The sequence below is a fragment of the Eurosta solidaginis genome, chromosome 5 (genome assembly GCF_040869045.1).
Source record: "Eurosta solidaginis isolate ZX-2024a chromosome 5, ASM4086904v1, whole genome shotgun sequence".
NCBI classification, from domain to species: domain Eukaryota; kingdom Metazoa; phylum Arthropoda; class Insecta; order Diptera; family Tephritidae; genus Eurosta; species Eurosta solidaginis.
Window position 1 is genome coordinate 197,936,229 of NC_090323.1, and position 20,725 is coordinate 197,956,953.

Genomic DNA, 20,725 nt, shown 5'->3' on the forward strand with positions numbered 1-20,725 from the left:
ATTGAAATCATAAAATGGACGTTTGCCTAATTTTTATTTCATTTATTTAATAAAAATCAACAATTCAATTCAGACTTATAAAATGGTGAAGGTACATATATATTATTACTAGAAGTAAATAAATAAAAATCAAATATTTATTTCAGACTTTTTAGTTGACGATATGCGTATTAGGTTATTGCTGCTTATTTCATAAGTATAAGGCCACTCATATTAACATGTTCTATTTTTTTGTATTATTTCGTTTAGTTAATTTTTTTTTGCTAATAGAATACCAAAATAGGAGTGGTGAACAAATATATGCCCTAAACTTTGTGGATGTTTTTAAAGGTTAAAAGACGTTTTTAGAAATGTTGAAATTTCTTTTTAATAATTCAAACCTTAGAACTGAAAATATCTTTTTGTAGCCCATTAAACTTTCCTACATATGAAAGTATATGATGCCTCCGTTCGGCGAGTCGGCCTTAAGAGTTACAATTTAATGGGATACAGAAATATAACTTCGGTTCAGATGTTTGAAATATTTGAAAAAAATTTCAAGATATTTCAAAACCTTTTTTAACTTTTACAAAATGTTCACAAAGTTTGGAGTGTCGATTTAAAGGGTCTTAATTTGGAATCCATTAGCAAAAAATAAAAACTAATACCAAATGTTAAAAAAAATTAGAACATGTCAATATGGGTGATCTTATAATTATGAACTGGGGTATATTACACTTAAAAACTAGTTTAAAATAAATCAGATATTAATTCAGTACTTCATTAGAAAATAAAATAAATAAAAATAAACACAAATTCAGTCACGTAAAGAAAAAATAGAAATGAAACTGAAAGTAGTTGGATGATTTTATTATTTCCTTAGGTTATATTTCAAGGTTTTCAGTTCGAACTCCTTCATTTTCATCTCCATTTTTCCTTTGTGTTGTCTTTTTCTTTCAACACATTCTTCCTTTTTCTCTGTTCTTTCTTTTTCAATAGTTTTATTTGGTCTTTTTTGAGTTCGTACGTTTTTCTAGCATATCTTGCCTAATTTTTCCGTCATTTTTGTAATTCCCTCGCAAAGGGTTTTTTGCATTTCTCCCTGCTTTTCAAGTGCCTTCAAGCGCATATTTTCGCGATCCTGCAGTGTCAACCTCGGACGGGCAGTCGATGAACTTGGAGTGATATTTAAGTCTCGAGGATCTTCTTCACCCTCGGTTTCGCTCTCACTCGTGTTGTCACTCTCGCCCCCGTTATTACCCGGATTATTGGTTCCATGCCCGTTATCACCCGGATTATTGGTTTCAAAGGACTGTCCTGTCGGGTTGGCGGCTTCTTGGAGGTTCAGCAGCTCATCCACGGATCTCTCTTGCGCAGATAAACTTCGCTGGGCGTACGGTCCTCCTCCAGTGGCTACGGTCTCGCTGCGGTTTGTAGAAACCTTTTTTTAAGCTTCAACTTATAATCTAACCAAACCTAGGACAAATATATTGGTAAGTATAAACTGACACGCAGAATACAATTCAGTTACTACTAGAGGCCTGCACGGATACGATGGTTCGGGTATATAACTAAGTAACGCTTCTGACGATTATCACGTTGTCGGTTACTTTGGAAACTTTCTTCCTGATATCGTACGGTTACTTTTGAAACTAACTGGTTAAGTCTTATCGGGTATTATCAGAAAAATAGTAGGCGGTGGCGCGGAGCTAGGATCTAACCTAGGCCAGTAACATACCCGAGTAGATACGTTAGCAGGTAAAGCTGCTTTACTCGAGTCGATTTCCTGGTAAATTTTCTCAAACAAAGTGCCTACTTGTATATGATGTTTGAATTGAGTTGGGAGTCAAAAAACCCATCAGTAATTCGACTCGTGTAAAACAGCCTTAATTATCAAAAATAACTCCAGTCAGCAACCGTACGATGCTACGATGCCACGATTCTGCGATGTATACCTTTGTATTATTCGTGCAGGTCTATTCTTCTTACCTTGTTCCACTCGCGCCCGTTACGGATTGGAGGACCTATGGAGTTAAGATCCGTGGCGAAATGGTCCCACAATTCTGCCCTGCTCCTCCTGGTCTCTCCAGAATTGCTGCGGCGTTGTTCTTCTCATTCTGAAAACTTCATTTATTCAAACCAATAACTCAATTTAATTAAAAGAATTACTCACTTTTATTTATTTATTCAATTTATTTACTTTTTTCAATTGAAAACATTCAAATAACTGCCAATGCGTCCTTTTCTATTTTCAAGCGCGAACAAAATAAGCATTCGACAAATTTTGACAGATTTGGTGAAACGAATATGATTTTTTCGCTTGTGGCAATTCGACAAATTCATCTTCGTGACTCATTCGACTTTTTTTTGGCGAATTCGCTAGCGATTCGCATCTCGCAATTCGAGACCGCGAAATTCGACAAAATTTTCATTCGCTTCGCAAGTGACAATATGCGTATTAAATTGATGATGCATGACGGATATATAAATACTAAATAATTTCAATATTTCTACACTGAAAGAAAAAGACTGGTAAAATCAAGCGAAATACGGGTCAATTCAACGGAAATTTCTGTCCATTTTTATCCATAGCAACAAGATGTTCAATCAAGTGCGCACAAATCGTTGATTCGTAATTGACCGTTTTAGTAATCAAATAAACAAAAAAAAGTTGTTTCATTATACTTTACCCATAGTTTTGTTAAATTAACAATTATTACTGTCGCTCTTAGAAAACCAATCAAAACTGTTAATATGAAAGAGATTTCTGTTCATTCGAAATAAGCAGCGTAATGACAATGACAGTGAAATCTATTTAAATAACAGATATTTCTGTTTTTTTCTAGATTAATAGCGTAAACTTTTACATAACAGAGTTTTCTGTTCATACATATGATATTAATACCTGTGGAAAAAATAAAAGCCCGATAAATATATATTTCAACTTACGTAGTTTTTTTTTTTTTATTTGTATAAATTACACAAAAGTACATTTCATTTCTATAGATTTTATTGCTATATTTAGTAATACTAATTGAAATAATAACTTAAATCTGAATTCAAATAAACAAAACTTGTTCCGAATCACCATCGAAAGCTTTGTACGAAAGTAGGTATATTGCCATATATATACGTATAGAATCGTATGTTTATTCTATATTTATTAATTAATTAATTCAGTTCAAATAAAACTTAAACTAAAACTAAGAAGAACAAAGGCGTGTCTTCAGAGGAAAATCCAGAATTATAATGATGCGTTGAAATTCAAAGTATTACTAGACGTTGGCTGTAGTTGCTAAAACTCAGCTGTTCTATGATGTTGCCACATATTGCTGCAGGGTCGATTTGGGTAGTCACTACACCACCCCCTTTCCAGAAAATTCGCCGATCCTTGGGAACAAATTCCGCAGGTTAACCATGCTGTGACGTTTGTATTGTATTGGTCGAACGGCCTCGAAATGCCGTCGTAGTTCTCGTAAAAAATTATGTTGGTTGTTTGAAAATAATCCCTTGGTTTGTGTTTGCAATTGCGTTTGCGTATGCGTTGTCGATTCCTTGCTTTGTTTTTGAAAATCCACCAACACGTCGTATTGCCTTAGGAAATCCGCACCTATTATAGGATGCGCAACGTCGGCGATTAAGAACCATCACTTAATGACCGTCGTAGACCGAGCTAATTTTATCTGTCGTTTGCCGAATGTATTAATTGTAGTATTGTTTGCAGCAACCAGTTTCATTGCGTTTGGTTGCGTACTCTCATCGTGACGTTTGTGTACCTCCGAAACTTCGGCGCCCGTGTCGATGAGGAATTTCGTTGAAGACGTTCTGGTTCAAATGTAAAGGCGGCTGGAGTTCATATCCTCCTCCGACATAGCCGCTTTGTACGGAGGGCTGACTAGTTTTCCGAAAGCCTTGGTGTGAAAGCACATGGTGGCCGACACTGTGTTGCGTTCTTGCCGGGTGATTTGTTGTGGAAGTGTTTGTTGGCCGCCCTTGTTGCATTGTCGTTGAGTATTTACCAGCAGATTATTGCTAGGTAATCCTTGCTGTTGATTTACAATTTGGCCTCGCGTAGCCAAAGCATGCACCTGTACGCAATCCACGTGACCGGGATCATTACGATTTTGCACTTGCTGCAAGCGTTGCAACAAATTGGACACATTTGGTGAATCTTTCGTTTGCGCCTGCCGACGCATCACGGATGGAAGAGAATGTGATGCTGTCTGTGATTTATGCAAACGTTGCCGCTGATGATGACATGTTGGTGTTGCTGGCCCTAATGGCGATTGTTGTGACGTTGATTATAATGCACATCGTTACCACGTACATTTTGCGAGTCTTTTTGATTATATGCGGAGCCACGCTGGCGCGCACTGCGTTGCTTTTGTGCGAATTCCATAGGTGCTTGTCTTCCATCAAAAACTGATTGATGGTTATAATTGTTGTCGTCGGGCTCGCAAAAATTATGTTTATCATTCTATTAGGGCTCGCAAAAATTATGTTTATCATTCTATTGTCGTCGGGGTCACCAATTATAAAATCGTATGTTTATTCTATATTTATTAATTCAATTCAAATAAAACTTAAACTAAAACTAAAACTAAGAAGAACAAAGGCGTGTCTTCAGAGGAAAATCCAGAATTATAATGATGCGTTGAAATTCAAGGAATTACTAGACGTTGGCTGTAGTTGCTAAAACTCAGCTGTTCTATGATGTTGCCACATATTGCTGCAGGGTCGATTTGGCTAGTCACTACATACGTAAATATGTGAATACATAAATACGCATGCTTGCGACATATATATGTATATACATGGCCGGCTCAAGAGAATTTGGGGCCCTAGGCGAGTTATTATTTGCGTTTTGATTAATTTCAGTTTCGAAAAGCTACGCTCGCCACTCGCAACCGACATTGGTATCGTGAACAAAATACTAAATTGGGCATGAGACCAGACAAGTTGTGTTGTAAAATATAACTAAGGTGAAAATAAATTTTTTTTAATGAAACTAAATATAGGGCCCCTACAAAATTAATTTTTTTTTTTTGCAAGGATTTTTAGTACAAAACTGTTTATCGAATTTGGTGCCCCCTAGAACTTGGTGCCCTAAGCGGTCGCGTAGTTCGCGTACATGGTAGAGCCGGCCCTGTGTATATATGCTACATACGTATTCACACACGCGTTAGTACATGCTCTAGCGAAAATAAGAGCATGTACCGTTTTTTAAACCACATTGGCGTCGGTTTCAAGAACTTTATTTCAACTTTACAATTAAACATTATACACATACATTGAACATTATACACTTTATTACTTTGTTTTATTAAACGCACTTTCACCAAATTTTATCTTTTATAATTTATTTAAACTATAGTTTTGAACTTCTCCGCGCGTCACTGCACTTTTCAAATAGAAATGAAAATAGTAATTGTGGATAAGACAAGTGTGATAACTTCTGCATAGACGTCAAAATTACAAATAGAATGGATCACCTGATTTGTAATTGACTATCGCTGTCTCATCTCTTCTGTCTTCTTTCACCCGCTGAAAATAGCCGGCCCTACGCGCCGCCATATTGAACACCCTGTCAAAACACTAAAAACCATATTTAACCCCTGTCAGGCAGTTGACGGATAAGATACCACACTTGTTTTATCCACAATGATAGTAGTCACGAAACTGATCTCAATTCTATCAGTTGCAGCCGTTGCAGCTCTTCTCTCGCATGTAGAGTTGCCATACGTGATTTTTTCGAATAAAACTTGTAGTATAAATGTTTGACATAACATTTCAAATAGAGAGCTTGTAAGTTACAGAAAAGTAAAGAATAAAATCGCTGAAAGGTAATTCACCACTGGAGTAATTTTAGATGTAATTCGGCAAGTTTAATTCTCGTAACACTTTATTTTGAAACGATTCCAAAACAACTCAAACTTAAAAAGGGATGTTTTTTATTATCTTATTAGATTCGTTCGCGTGAGTGAAAATTGGTAAAAACTAGAACAAAATGTTACTTATTTTGGAAAAGTCCTGTTCATTCAAACAAAACGTTTGGCAACAAGATGGCGGAATTTTGCATTTCGCTTTGAGAAGTTGCAAAATTGTACCCGATAAATAGGTGTCCCGGTATCGCATAATTTTTGCAGTGTGATGCACTTTAAATTTAAAAAAGGGTTTTTTTGTGTTTTGTATTGATAACTGAAAAACTAGTTTTTTGTTGTTTTCCCAATTTGTGTGTTTTTTCGATTTGGTGGTTTTCTTATTTTGGTGTTTTTTTTTTTTTTTTAACAAGTGGCACCATCGTCATAAGTACAAAGTAGAGAGCGCAGTGAGAGTAAAATTCTCTTTGAAATTTGCTCATGCATTGACTGTTGTTCGCTGTTGAAATGACCTGTAAGATCAGTTGTGTTAACAGAAAAATCAGTTAGATTGATTAGGAATCGTGTCAATTTTACAGAATTTTGTTAACTTAAGAGCGACAATTTCTCTTCTGTTGAAATGACTAAACTAATTTGTTCGCTTGACAAAGAACTCGGTCGAATTAACCATATTCGATCAATTTCACCGAATCTCCGTTAAGTCAAGAACAACAGAACAGATTTGTTGATTTTACTAGCACCATTTCTTTCAGTGTAATTAAAAAGTTCAGCAAAGGCTCCTAATTATCCACCTCCCGTTATCAGGCTACTTTATTTGAATATCCTTCCTGTCTATTCAGTTATTTTTTTATTGTTTTCGACTTTCTCCTTTTTATTATTTTAAACATAATACATTTAATTAATATTTAGAAGATAATAAATCTATTTTTCTTATATTTTTATTTTTTATTTAATTTTTCATACTTGATTTATGCGTTTGCTTATATTTTCACATATTTGTTATATTGTTGCAATTTTCATTTATTTAATTATTGTTTATTTTTAACATTCACATCATTTTTTACTTGTAGATCATTACAAATATTGTTCATTGTTGCTTTGGATGTTTTATAGATGATTTTCCAAGCTATATATTAAAATTTAAAAAAAAAGTTTTAAATAAGTGCAATATTTGTTTTTTTTTTTTTGTTTGAGGGATACACCATTTAATTATTAACGTAAATACTGGTAACATTATTTTATTTCCTTTTTTTTATTTGTTTAAATAAAACTTCACGCCATTTTCCATTACACTTATTTTCAATTCATTTAATTATTTTTCATAATGCTAGGAAAACATCAATTATTTTAAACAAATAATTCTATAAATAAAATTGGTTCGTTACTACATGTGTTTTACATAAATATTTTGATTGTTTGGGGTGAGAGGGTGATCATCGGGTCTGCCAATCGCAACAGGCATTCTACATATTTCATCATTGATACTGCTGTGGCCTTGATGTATGTAGGTTTGAATGTGCGTATATGTATGTGGATCGACTATATATTTTTGTATGTATGTAGTAAGAGTACACGATACTTTTATAAGGTATGGATTTCAATATTTATAGGGCACATGGGAATCGTTTTTGTCTTTTTCGACAGTGCAATTACATTACGTTCTTATCATTATTATTATTGTTTCTATATTATAATAATTAATAAAACGGCGAAACGAAATTGAGAAAAAATAGACTAGCAATAAATATGCCAGTCAAATTTGGATTGTACATACAACTATGCGCCTTAAATGGCAAAAATTCTTATTTTTTCATCACTTCGTAACATGCGCTAAATTTATAAATTTTTTTTTTTTATTATTTTACTTATTTAATTAGTTATTTTTAATAAGCTTTAATTTTTTTTGCTTGGCATTTTTTTGCTTTTGGGGCTTAAAAGTCAAAACGGTTATCGAACTACATATTACGATTTGGCCTACGTATTTACGGTTATGGCTAACAACATCTCAGTTTTAACGGCAAACAAAAATTTTATATACGCTTTTATGTTGTATGTATATGAAATTACTAATTAAAAATGATTTTTTTAATTAACATAGAATACTTTTTTTTCTTTTTCCAGTTTAGCAATAGGAGAAAATGCGTGGGTTTTGAATTGATTATGTGAAAAATTCACAACCGTAGAAATTTTGTATTTTATAAAAGAAATTATATTTTATAGAGTAGCAACGTGATTTTACCGTTAACGTTATTTAAGAGTTTACTTGAGTGTGTAAGTATGCGAAAACGTTTTGACTTTAGTGAGACCCTTAAATACACTTTCTTTTTTTCCAGCTTCGAGCGTTAATTCAAAACTAACATTTGCTTTTAAGTTTCGGTTTCATTATATTTTTTTGTTTCCTTAGTCATAGATGTTTTGTAAATTTGTAAAATAGTAGCAAAGTAGTACATATTTTTTGTAAATTGTAAAAAACGATTTTGAATTATTTTTGACAATGCGGCTTATACTTTGTTACTGATGTTTTGTTTATACTTTTAATATGGAGTTTCACGTGGGAAAGCCATGAAATTTTGCGCTTAGACCTGCCATTTGGTTTCATCAATTGCAGAGCTGTTAAATTTTGTTTATGATTACTTAGTAATCAAAATTATTAGATGGAATTTGTTTATGTAATGATAACACATTGTTGCATACGTTTGCATATAAGAGAGAGAATGATAATTGATAATGTTAATAAAGCCAAAATAAAACGAGGTAGAAGTAAAGAAAAATTTTAAAATTAATCAAAAAATGATTGGACTTAAAAGTTTATGATTCATGTTTACTTATGATAGGCAAAAAATAATTAAAGTAATTAGTGATTATCACTCTTTAGTTAATTAAAAAATAATCAAAAGTTATATAAATATTTGTCTTTAACAAACATTATCAAATATTATTTAAGTTATAAAATATAATTGGCTCGTTATTTTTGATTATATCTATTTATTAATTGAAATGTAATCGTGGTTATTATTTAGGAATTAAGATTAATTTTAATAAACAATAAGATTGTAAAAAAAATACAACAAAATAAAGTAAAATAAAACAAAATATATGTTTTGATTATTTTTTGCCTAGTCCTCCATACGATTACATTTCATTACTACACCTTTTCCAGTTTAAATTCAGAAAATTACAATTCAAGTTCAGAAAATTACTATTCAAGTTCAGAATTTCCAATTTAAATTCAGAAATTTACAATTCAAGTTCGGAATTTTCAATTCAAGTTCAGAAAATTACAATTTAAGTTCAGAAATTCCAATTTAAATTCAGGAATTTACAATTCAAGTTCAGAAAACTACAATTCAAGTTCAGAAATTTCCAATTCAAGTTCAGAAAATTACAATTTAAGTTCAGAATTTTCAATTCAAGTTCAGAAAATGTGTCGGGTATTGTTTTTTTTTCATCCAATGGCAATAAATGTATATAAGATGGTATCTATGTGTTAAGGAAGCATTAGGCATCTTAACTCGTTTAAATCAATTTTGCGAGATAGCGAAGAAAATCGCTCATATGAAGCAATTGCAATGCCATCCAGCTATATTCTTAGCGTCACAACTATTGATCTGCACTGAGTATGACAGCAGTGATGACGAAGATATGCCCACTTAAACAATCAACGGAGCATCCACACTCCCGGAAGTAACGTATATGTACTGCCTGCATAGATCTTGGCGCCATATGTCAAAATATCTCAAATTATCCGCCATCATCATCATTCATCATGAATTTGCACTTAATCGCGATTTTGGCAGTTTCGTAACAAATCATGCCAGCTTTCTCTGTTTCGCGGTAACTGACGGCGATTGGGAGCACCATGAGAGGTTAAGTCTTCCTCCGCCCTCTCTCTCACTCTGTGGAGGTCTCCCCTTCCACTGCTTCCAAACTGCTGTTTCGACTGAAGTACTTTCTTGGCCGGAGCGTCATCATGCACTTGTTGGAAAGAATTATCGTCCATTTGATTTCGAGGTTCGGGATGTACACACCTTGAAGAAAACTTGGGGTGCACTATACCCAAGCCACCATTTTGGCAACATGGTCGAAGAAGCATCAACACTTCCGCAAGTAACATATTAGTATAAAATTAGGGGAGCTGGCAATACAAAATTTACCTTCCTTTTCTTCTTGTGGGATGTAGCTGTGGTGGCGATGGTGGTGGTTGTGATATGGCGCTTTGATGTTGGTGGCGGTTAAGGCTGGTGGCGGTGGCTCCTGTTCAGTTTGTCTGCAGCGGGTTCGGCAAAAATTGCGTCAAAGCTAACTTATGCTTTATTTCTACTATTATAGCGGCCGTATAGATATTGCATATAACTTTGGTTCACAGCCAGCAAATAAGGCTGTTAACACTTAGGACTTCACTTCACAAATAACTTAATAGTCCAGATTCATCAAGAGTTATGTACCATAGAAAAAGTTATTAATGTTCAAAAAGGATTCTTATACTGATTTTCAAACAATAATTGCTTCTTTTCCGTTACCACACCTCACCAAACCAACTAAATAATATTATGCAGTGAAACTATTTCTTTTAATATATTATATATCTTTAAAGGAGACTTTACAAATTTTTTGTGTCACACACGGGATAGATGATATAAATTTTAAATAAACCCTTTGTATCGAAGCACGTAAGCAATTTCAAAGTGTCTTTTTTTATATAGAAAGTTTCGGTTCGGAATATCGTATGTTTCCCCGTTCGGCAGCGCTATTTAGTTGCGAGTTTCACCATATCGCGCGTTTGATTCACCCTTGTGTGCCACAATTGTTGTCCAATTAAGGATCATACATCGCTACCGCCACTGTGACTAACCCGATTGATATCATCAAAGCACCACCACCCTCGCCATATCACCACCACATCATCGCCATCGTCGCCGCATCCACCATCAGCTACATCCCACAGCAGAAAAAGGAAGGTAAATTTTATCCTGCCCTCTTAATTATTATAAAAAATAACTTTAGAACATTAACACCCTACTTATAAATTTCTTAATTCGAACTGTAATTTTCTGAACTTGAAAAGTAATTTTCTGAACTTGAATTGTAATTTTCTGAACTTGAATTGTAATTTTCTGAACTTGAATTGTAATTTTCTGAACTTGAATTGTAATTTTCTGAACTTGAATTGTAGTTTTCTGAATTTAAATTGCAATTTCTAAACTTGAATTGTAATTTTCTGAACTTGAATTGGAAAATCTGAACTTGAATTGTAAATTTCTGAGCTTAATTGTAAATTTCTGAATTTAAATTGGAAATTCTGAACTTGAATTGTTATTTTTTAAACTTGAATAGTAGTTTTCTGAACTTGAATTGTAAATTTCTGAACTTAAACTGGAAAGGTGTAGTTTTAAATGATATACAAAACAAAAAATTTTAGACTAAAACATTCATTTGTTCCTAGATGGTTTTAGATTTAAGCCGAAATATAGGCCTTTTAATTAAATATTTGGTTTATTAGTCTACAAATGAAACTAAGAATTACAGACAAAAATTTATCAAAGGTAATGCAAAAAGTAACTTGATTATTTTTTACAATTTTTACTAACTTCTAATCTCATTCAAATTCATTTTTTGTAAGGACATAATCAAAAACAAGCTAAGAATTATTATGACCGTATTCCTTTAAATTTAAAGTAAGTAAAATTAAAAAATATAAAAAAATTAATTTACAATTGATTTTGCACACTTCTAAAGCTTAACTTTGTTTGCTTGTTATTGTTAAAGAAAGTATAAAGGTGTTAATTCATAAACGAGCACATACGCCAACAAAAAAAAGTTGTACAATCAGTAAACATTACAAATAATAAACAATATTTAACAGCTCTGATTATACATAAATATACATAAAAGAAAAAGGTAATATGTTATGAGGAAGAAATAAAATAATTTTACTTTCCGAAAATTCAACAAATTAATTTGGCATTCTATAATATGCGCCCATAAGATTAGTTAATTTTATTAATTTGATTTGTAGTCCTACCGTTATTACAAGTATTTTGTTTTTGTTCTTTCTTTTAATATAATTTTATTCTATTTAAAGAAAGACAGCGCGAAAGAGCGTGGACTGTTCACACACCTACAAAGAGAATACTTTGTGCACAAAATTTTCCAATTATTTTTTTAAACATTTTTGTGTTTTTAGTTTTTTAGACTCACATTATTAGTTATTATTTTTCTGTTTTTATTTTATATTTCTTCAAACATTACCGTAATTGTTTTATTTATGCATATATATGTATAATGTTTAGCTTTTCTTTTTTTTTAATTAGTCTTATAGCAGAACACATAGAGATTTTTTAGGTTTTTTCTGTTTTTTCTCAGGCGATTTCTTATTGATCTGCCTAACTAGATCGTAGAAAATATCATTGACATTTACTTTAGCTTTGGCTGATGTTTCCATAAAGGCGCAATTAAATTGTGTTGCTAAACTTTTACCCAACTCTTTACCCACTACACGTTCATCCTCTAAATCGCATTTATTACCCACCAGCACCATTGGTACATCATCTGTATCCTTAACACGCAATATTTGTTCACGTAAATCTTGTAGATCATTGAATGTTGATTGTGCTGTTATTGAATAGACAAGCACAAATCCTTGTCCATTCTTCATATAAAGATCACGCATGGCTGTGAATTGTTCTGTACCAGCAGTATCGAGTATCTCAAGCATACATTGTTGACCATCTACCTCCACCTGTTTACGATAGCTATCCTCAATTGTAGGGTCATATTTCTCTACGAATATGCCCTGTACAAATTGCACAGTTAATGCCGATTTGCCTACGCCTCCACTACCCAGTACAACAATTTTATATTCGCGCATAATGTTAGCGATGGATGGATGTTGTTTTTGTTCTTCAGCTACTACTTTTTTTATTAATATTAAATATTATGTACGTTTGTTTGTGTACTGTTGCTCGTATAGCGCACAGAATATGTGTAGAACAATTTTAATAACACCGTCGTCGTATTTGCTACTTGTATAAACGAAAACGTAATTGCAAATTTCCTTTGTTGCCGTAATCACTTTACGATTACAGTCATACTTTAATTTTTTTTTGTCTATTATTAGTCTCGTTTACCTTTTGTAGTACCTGCTGGCTTGCTGGATTGCTGGCTGACTACCTATAAATGTGGTTTGTCCAAAAATGTTTCTTTCCTTTTTCGTTTTTGATTCTTGGTTATATGTATTTAAATTACGATATGGTGGTCTTTATGTTACTTGCACTTTGCTGCTGCTTTACACTGCGTTAATTAGTTCTAGTAATATTACTGAACTATTTTACTTATCACCGCATCAGTTATTTACTCAAAATTGGAAGCACAATCAAAGTGTTAGCTACTACTTCAGCAACATGCAGCAAGTATGAAAAAGAGAGGAAAGAAACTAATTAATTATTTATAACGATAATTCTTGCACAAATTCCATTAATTAACTCGACACAACTTGCGGCTTAACTTCAATTCATTTTCATCATGTTTTATTATAATTTATAATGACTCATTTTGTCCCTTCCTCTTATGTACCTTCTTTCTTTCCAGCGCCGCTGTTGCTCTGTTAAAATTGCTGTTAAAGACCTCGCTCCATACATACATATATACACTCATCCAATGCTGGGCCAAAGAGCACTTTAAAAAACTTCACTCAAATTCGTGGACTGCGACCCTGCACAGTTTTGCTATTTTTACTTCTGCTGCTTCTTGTTGGTTCCTCCAGATAGAATTTTTAGTTTTTAGTAGTATTTTATCGTTTCAAAATTAATTGTACAATTTTGTTTCAAAGAATTTGGTCTTCAATTCACAAAATTTACAAAATTGTATGTATCTTTGCGCGACGCGTCACAGTTGCATTCCTCATAGTGTACCTATACCAAGTGTGTTCACTAAGCGATAAACGTCAAAACTACAAACAGCCTCGCTCACCTGATGGAAATCTCAGGTCTAGAGTCGCATTTTTGGTCTCAACGACAACATTTTTGACTACCAATCGTATCGACTTTTTCAATTTTTCAATCATTCGGCGCACTCGGTAATGGTATCCATTTTGAATTCGCTGTCATTCCGAATCCAGCGAGTGCCTGTCAGAATGCTTGACAGATAAGTCAACACACTTGTACTTGTACACTATGGCATTCCTCAAGATTAATTTGACAGTTCGAAAGAAACGAATAGCTATGTTAAAATAACGATGAGTGCTCGATTAATCCCCTGTCAATTGCTGTGATTTTATATAATGGGAATGTTTCCTTCGGTCACGGGTGCAACTTTAAGGCCCCATTACTGATACTTAGCATAGACTTGACTTGGCTTGAGAACTGTCACTTACAGTTCTGTTAAATGAACATTGCATGTTACTGATTACTCAAAACTTAGCAACACTTAACTTGACTTAGAAGCCTGTTGAATTTTGATTTTCTATGTAAGTTCTAAGTGACGTTTATATTTTGAGATGCCATTTGTTCGTTTCCATTTCATTTTGACATTTTGTCATACAAATTGACATTTATTGATAATGATGCCAGGTTGTATGCGCTAAGTGGGGTATAATCGTGGCTAAGTTGCTAAGTTTACGCCAAGTCAAGTCAAGTCTATGCTAAGTATCAGTAATGGAGCCTTTAGTCCAAACTAAACTAAATAAATACTCAGCGAGATATACCTACGGGGATATTTAAGCCGAGTTTTACCCCCATTTGGGTTGTTGTTGTTGTTGTAGCAGTGCGTCGTTCTACTTAATAATTTCGATAACGTTTTACAAGACAGTGCACCTAATTTTTACCAAAATTTATCAAAGGTGGTATCAACAGACGCGTTTCGACCATTGTGAATGATAACTAAGTGTGATATCTTCTACATAGACGTCAAAATTCCAAAGTGATTGCATCACCTGATTTGTAATTGACTTGCTGTTTCATTCTGTATCTCTGCCTATCTGCAGCGGGTGATAGAACATACAACATTGAACATTCTGTCAAAACGCTAAAAAGTAGTCATATTGAACATCCTGTCAGGCAGTTGACAGATAAAATATCACACTTAGTTATCATTCACAATGGTTTCGACCTCCGTTTTCAGAATCCGAAAGCGAAAATTAAAATTGGTAATAGTCTAGTTGAGGGGTCGACTGCTAATACGCTACCAAAAATATCGAGAGAGGTGTCAAACGACGCGTCTTGAAATCAGTATTAATATGCCGAAGGCGGAAAATAAACATTTTAACTCGTTCAAAAGATATTAACGAAAAACCGAAAAAAGACCCGCGGTTACCTCCGAAACCGGGGGTGGGATCCATAGTATTTTTGCGCAGAACACCTTTCTGCGTTGGCGGCCTTCGGCCGCACTTATAAAAAATAACCCTGGGCTACGCCATGCCAAGTTCTGGTGTGTGGTATAACCGTGGCTACCGCCACGGTGATGCACCATTTTTTTTGTGGGTAAAAACACAACAACAACCACGTGAAAATCGCCAACTTCAAATGCAAATATCTCCGGACAGAGATACATTTTCCGCCTTCGGATTATTGTTCTCGAGATTAATACGCGTCTTTTGACACCTCTCTTTTTGGCAGCGATTTAGCAGTCGACCCCGCAACTAGACTTACCCTATCTTCGCTTCGCGATAACTGACACCGATTTGGAGCACCAATATATTTCAAGTCTTCCTTCACCTGTTCCTCCCAACTCAGTGGATGCTTTCTTTGCCCTCAGCTTTTAAATATAGGAGCCGATATTTAAATTTTTAAAGCTGTAGCGTTTTCTTTCATTCTTAAAGCATGAACGTGTCATACAAATCAATGGGCTCCTATTTGTTGCTCTATGGCGGCCGCCATGGAGGGGTGGTAGCATACTCCGCCTACCATACCTGGGTTCAAGTCCCAGGCAAAACGCAAAACGTTTTTTTTCAATACGAGGAAATGCTTTTTCTAAACATGGATGCCCCTGTTGTTGTTGTTGCGATAAGGTTCCTTCCCGAAGGCTTTGGGGGGTGTTATCGATGTGATGGTCCTTTGCCGGATACAGATCCGGTACGTTCCGGTAACACAGCACCATTAAGGTGATAGCCCGATCATTTCGGGATCGATTTATATGGCCACATTAAACCTTCAGGCCATCCCTCCCTCCCCACCCCCATGTTCCATGAGGAGCTTGGGGTCGCCAGAGACTCGTCTGTTAGTGAAACAGGATTCGCCTTCCACAATTTGAACACACTTTGCACGTCAGTTATTAGGTCACCATTATCATCCCTGTAGGACTGTGCTATGGTTTTCAAGATTCTCGCACTCACCCCGTTTTTATCTTTCATGGTGTCCGCAGAGGGGGTACATAGTAAGAGAGAAATCTGCTTCCTCTGCTCTCAGAGAGTGGTTAGAAAGACGAGTGTCCAGATCAGGCCAGATACTCGAGGTGCATATCCTCAAACAGTATTGCCTAATACGCAATCAGTTGTTATCAGAGACAGGCAGGTATGCCTGTCGTAAGAGGCTCTAAAATACCCAATCGATTCAAGAGGTTGTCTAGCGCAACCTTTCAAGGGGTTGCCAGCGCAATATATAGCTTATCCAACCCAATTGTCAACCTCACCTACCTGTGGCGAATCCTGTTTCTTTAACAGCCGAGCCTATGGCGACCCCAAGTGCCTCATGGACCTAGAAGGTTTCAAGTGGTCATACCAAATCGTTCAAGAGATGGTCGGGCTAGTACCTTAATAGTACTTGTTACCGAAACGTACCGGATCCGCATCCGGCAAAGGACCATCAACATCGATAACACTCCGCAAGGCCTTCTATGCCCCCTCTTAGCCCGTTTATATGAAAACTCAAATAATCTACGATTATTCAAAATTACTGTACCAAATAAAAAAGGAACAATTTGAACTGCTCCTCGAAATGTGATATAATTTTTATTAAATTATTATAAGTTTTAGAAATTTTAAAGCGCTTAATATTAACGTATTTTCGTAACCATACCCGCCGCAATGGTTACACCACCCACACGCAACATAAAACGTCCCAATTCTTTGAAATCAGCATACCGTTCAATACAAATAGGACGCGTTGTTTCCAATTCCACTAAAGCACAAGTGTTATTTCCCAGTACACGCGGCTTCTTTTTGATAGTTTCGCCCGTACTTTTGTGTAATTGTGCAAGCAGTTTACTCAGCACAGCCGGTTCAATGAGCGACTGATGATGTAGTAGTACAGGATATCCGATAGTAATTGGAACGGTGATATTAAAGACAAGTATACGTGCTTGAAAGCGAGTTGTCACTGGTATTGGATTTTGTGGATCACAAATTATGCTACCAACAGATACGGTAGACATATCAACACCAGATAATGTCACAGATACTTGATCACCTGCGAAAGCATTCGTCTGTGACAATTCATCAATTTGTAGTGCTTTTACTTGTGCTTGCTCGCGACTAGCACCAACCAAAACACGATCACCTACACATAGTACTCCAGTCTCGATGCGGCCCGATATACAAAAGCCAGAACCAGTACCTTTATATATATCAGACACAGACATACGAAATGGACGATCAATAGATCTTTCGGGTAATTTAAAATTATCTATAACACTAAGTAAATGTGGTCCTTTATACCACGCTTTTAAAGCAGGTTCTTGTGCCGGTTTCGATAAATTTTCCCCACTCAGCCCAGAACATGGTATAAAGGTGATATCAGATTCTTTAAAGCCAGCTTGTTTCAGAAAAGTTTTAAGTTTTGCAACAATTTCATCGAAACGCTCTTTAGACCAATCCACCATATCCAGTTTGTTTATAACCACGCCCAGTTGGTTTACACCCAACGAACGTACAAGTAATGCATGTTCGCGTGTTTGTCCACCTTGTTCGAAACCGGCCTCGAATTCACCACGTGATGCATCGACCACTAAAAGCGCAACATCAGCTTGCGTAGCACCAGAAATCATATTTGGTATGAAGTCTTTGTGTCCGGGAGCATCTAGTAGTGTAATTACTTTGGTGTCGGTTTCAATGCGCGAATATCCAACGTCCATGGTAATACCTTGCAAATTTTAAGTTAAATTGTAATACTTTTTAAATATTACGAAACATTTTAAATATACCTCTTGAACGCTCTTCACCAGTCTCATCAAGTACCCAAGCATACATAAAGCTTTGTTTGCCAATTTTCTTTGATTCGTGTTCATGTTTTTGCATGACTCGTTGTGAAACGTAACCGATATCCACTAGCAAATGTCCCATCAAAGTGCTTTTGCCTAAACCAGAAATATTGGCCCTTAGTGAATTTTATTATATCTAATCTATGTATGTAAAAAGGGAAAGGATCGTCATAAAATTAAATTATCTTTTTATCAGCGTCGTGCGTTTGGATTGCTAGCCACTAAAGAAAAATTGAACAGACCCCTTATTATTCATAGCCCAAGGGATGGCCAGAGCTAGGCGATTGATAACTATGCCCAAAACAGCAGTTTTGGTTTTCTTAAATCTATTCTGGTGAATGCTGAAATTAGAGCCCAATCACGAAATAAAAGGCAACTTGACATACGGTTTCTTTCTGGATCCAGTAATAGCTACCTCCCTTTTTTGACCTATAATTGGTCATACCTTATGTATCATCCCGAATAACATAGAAAATATTTCATTGACATTCATATTTACCTGCATCCACATGTCCAATTACAATCATATGAAAATGTGCTTTTTGATCGCCTCGCTCTTGTGAATACAATTTTTGGCAATCTCGTTGTGCTTGCTCTTTTGAAACCTTTATAGATGCAAAACTTTTATTTAAATCCTCATCAACAGGCGTGTTCCTCCCTGAAACAACTGGTGATGATTGGAGTTGAGTTGGTGAGTTAATGTCGAATCCACGACGTATATCGCTCAATGGTTGAGCAGTCACCTTTATAGTTGGTGGCGGTGGTCCATATGCGTGTGCAACTGTCTCGCGTTCGGGTGACTTTAACTTTTGTGCCTTAGCTGTTGATGTGGACCCTTGATGTGATGGCTTTTTTTGCGATTTACTTGTTTCAGCCAACGATTTGTGTCTTTTGGCTTTATTGTCACATTCATTATTTAGGATATCGTCGAGTATTTTTGTTATATCATAACCAAAATGTATAGAAGTCTCAACAATTCTTTTCTCCGAAACTTCATCTCCCACAACGTTGCGAACTTCATCAATGCAGGAATTTAGTTTGGCTTGTTCTACCTCAGAGAGTACAGGTATTTGAAAATTATCTGAATCTCGCCGATCTTTGCTAAATGAAGGGTGATCTTCACTCATTTCCTCATCCTCTTCTTCAATGTCTTTGTTATCCCGTATAAAAGCAGACATACTGTGTTGGCCGCGAGCTCTGTCATAGAGCCACTGTTGTGCGTCTGTGGGTGAGATGCTATGATCATCGTCCACCGAATGACCATAGGCATCATCGTAACCTAATTATTATACATCGAATATAAATTTTATGTATAAAAATGTACATATATGCAACCCACCATCGTATTCGTCATTGTAATCCATTGCCCGTACAATTCTGTGACGCGCCATCTTGATGGGTATGTATTTAAGTCGCGACAACAACCACAATTACACAACTTCTTTTAAGTATTGAATTGAAGTAAATTTAACAAATTTGTAAAATTTTGCCACCGCATCGAGAAGAAATCGAAATACGAAAATCTGCAACCAAATATTAAAACATGAGAGACAAATGAGTGACAGCTGACTGGGCTGCCAACAGTAAAAAAAGTATTACAATGGTATACGACGTTCTTACTGAAACCTCTTCCGATTGTAGATTGTAGTTCGTAGAACTAATCAAGCTGCCGGGCAACGCACAAATTTGCTTGATGGTTACCATAGCAACGGGTAGTTGTGTGCGTATCGGGTGATTGTCGCTTGCCCGGCCACCACACAAGCATCAAGCGACATTTGCAGTTAAATTCGTAGCGTGCGGACATCGGATGACGATTTTTTATTGCTTATAAATTTTGCGAATTTTCATAAACATATTTGAACTTTTTTCTAAGAATTTTTTCGAGTTTGAAGTTTTGTAGCTTATTCAATTTTAATATAATAAAATGCTAATCTTAAGCCACTAAGAATATTACCTGATTTTTGGCAATTTTTTTTTTCCATCCGACCTTTGCATTCGTAGGTTTCAATAAACCGCAATGTAAAATATTTTTCTTCCGCGAAGTTGCTCATTGCATGTTCTCACAAAACTAACACATTAATGCTTGTCAACCACGTGACACGGCATCGCCCGATACGCACACAACTACCCGTTGCTATGGTAACCATCAAGCAACTTTGTGCGTTGCCCGGCGTGTTTTTTACCCGCGTGTACGTTTACGTTTGCGCGTAAGAAGAAAACGGTTATCCTCGCTTAGATAATAGCCGTGTTTATTTTACACGCGTATACGCTTACGTTTGCGCGTATAAAAAAACGCCTATCCTCGCTAAGATAATGCTTAGGAGACCCATCTACCGGCAGTGGTTAAACAACTAACTAAAGCACAGGGTGTCGAAAAGCGGAGACATAAACCTCTGGTAGCCAAAATGTATAATATATAGCTGAATCTGTTGCGATGAATAGTGGATACACACAATTGCCGTCTTTCAGTCAGTTTTACAGCTCCGGTTCACGCTCAATTCTCACGGGAATGCTCTGGATCATTGAGAAACTTGAGAAGCAGATGTCGTGTAATTTTCGCACACGTGAAATGTGATAGGCAGATGTCGCCGCTGTTTTTCATTTAACTCATACGGCGAAAGGCTAAGCAGCGACATCTATTTTTGAAAAAGTAGGTATATTAAAGGCCGCGTTGCCAA

At 35.5% G+C, this 20,725-nt stretch overlaps 2 protein-coding genes across 2 annotated transcripts; both read right to left on the reverse strand.

Annotated features, from left to right (window-relative positions):
- Positions 1 to 6,308: 6,308 nt before the first annotated feature.
- On the reverse strand, positions 6,309 to 13,783 carry Rap1 (RAS oncogene family member Rap1). The gene is made up of 2 exons (XM_067787375.1): positions 13,431 to 13,783; positions 6,309 to 13,245 (listed from the first exon to the last, which is right to left on the reverse strand). The coding sequence occupies exon 2, from the start codon at positions 12,724 to 12,726 to the stop codon at positions 12,172 to 12,174; it is 555 nt and encodes a 184-aa protein (XP_067643476.1). The 5' UTR covers positions 12,727 to 13,245; positions 13,431 to 13,783; the 3' UTR covers positions 6,309 to 12,171.
- Positions 13,784 to 16,726: 2,943 nt separating this feature from the next.
- HBS1 (translation elongation factor EF-1alpha (GTPase) HBS1) lies at positions 16,727 to 19,637 on the reverse strand. The gene is made up of 4 exons (XM_067792160.1): positions 19,387 to 19,637; positions 18,547 to 19,326; positions 17,991 to 18,143; positions 16,727 to 17,929 (listed from the first exon to the last, which is right to left on the reverse strand). Exons 1-4 carry the CDS (start codon positions 19,436 to 19,438, stop codon positions 16,845 to 16,847), a joined length of 2,070 nt encoding a protein of 689 aa, XP_067648261.1. The 5' UTR covers positions 19,439 to 19,637; the 3' UTR covers positions 16,727 to 16,844.
- Positions 19,638 to 20,725: the final 1,088 nt, after the last annotated feature.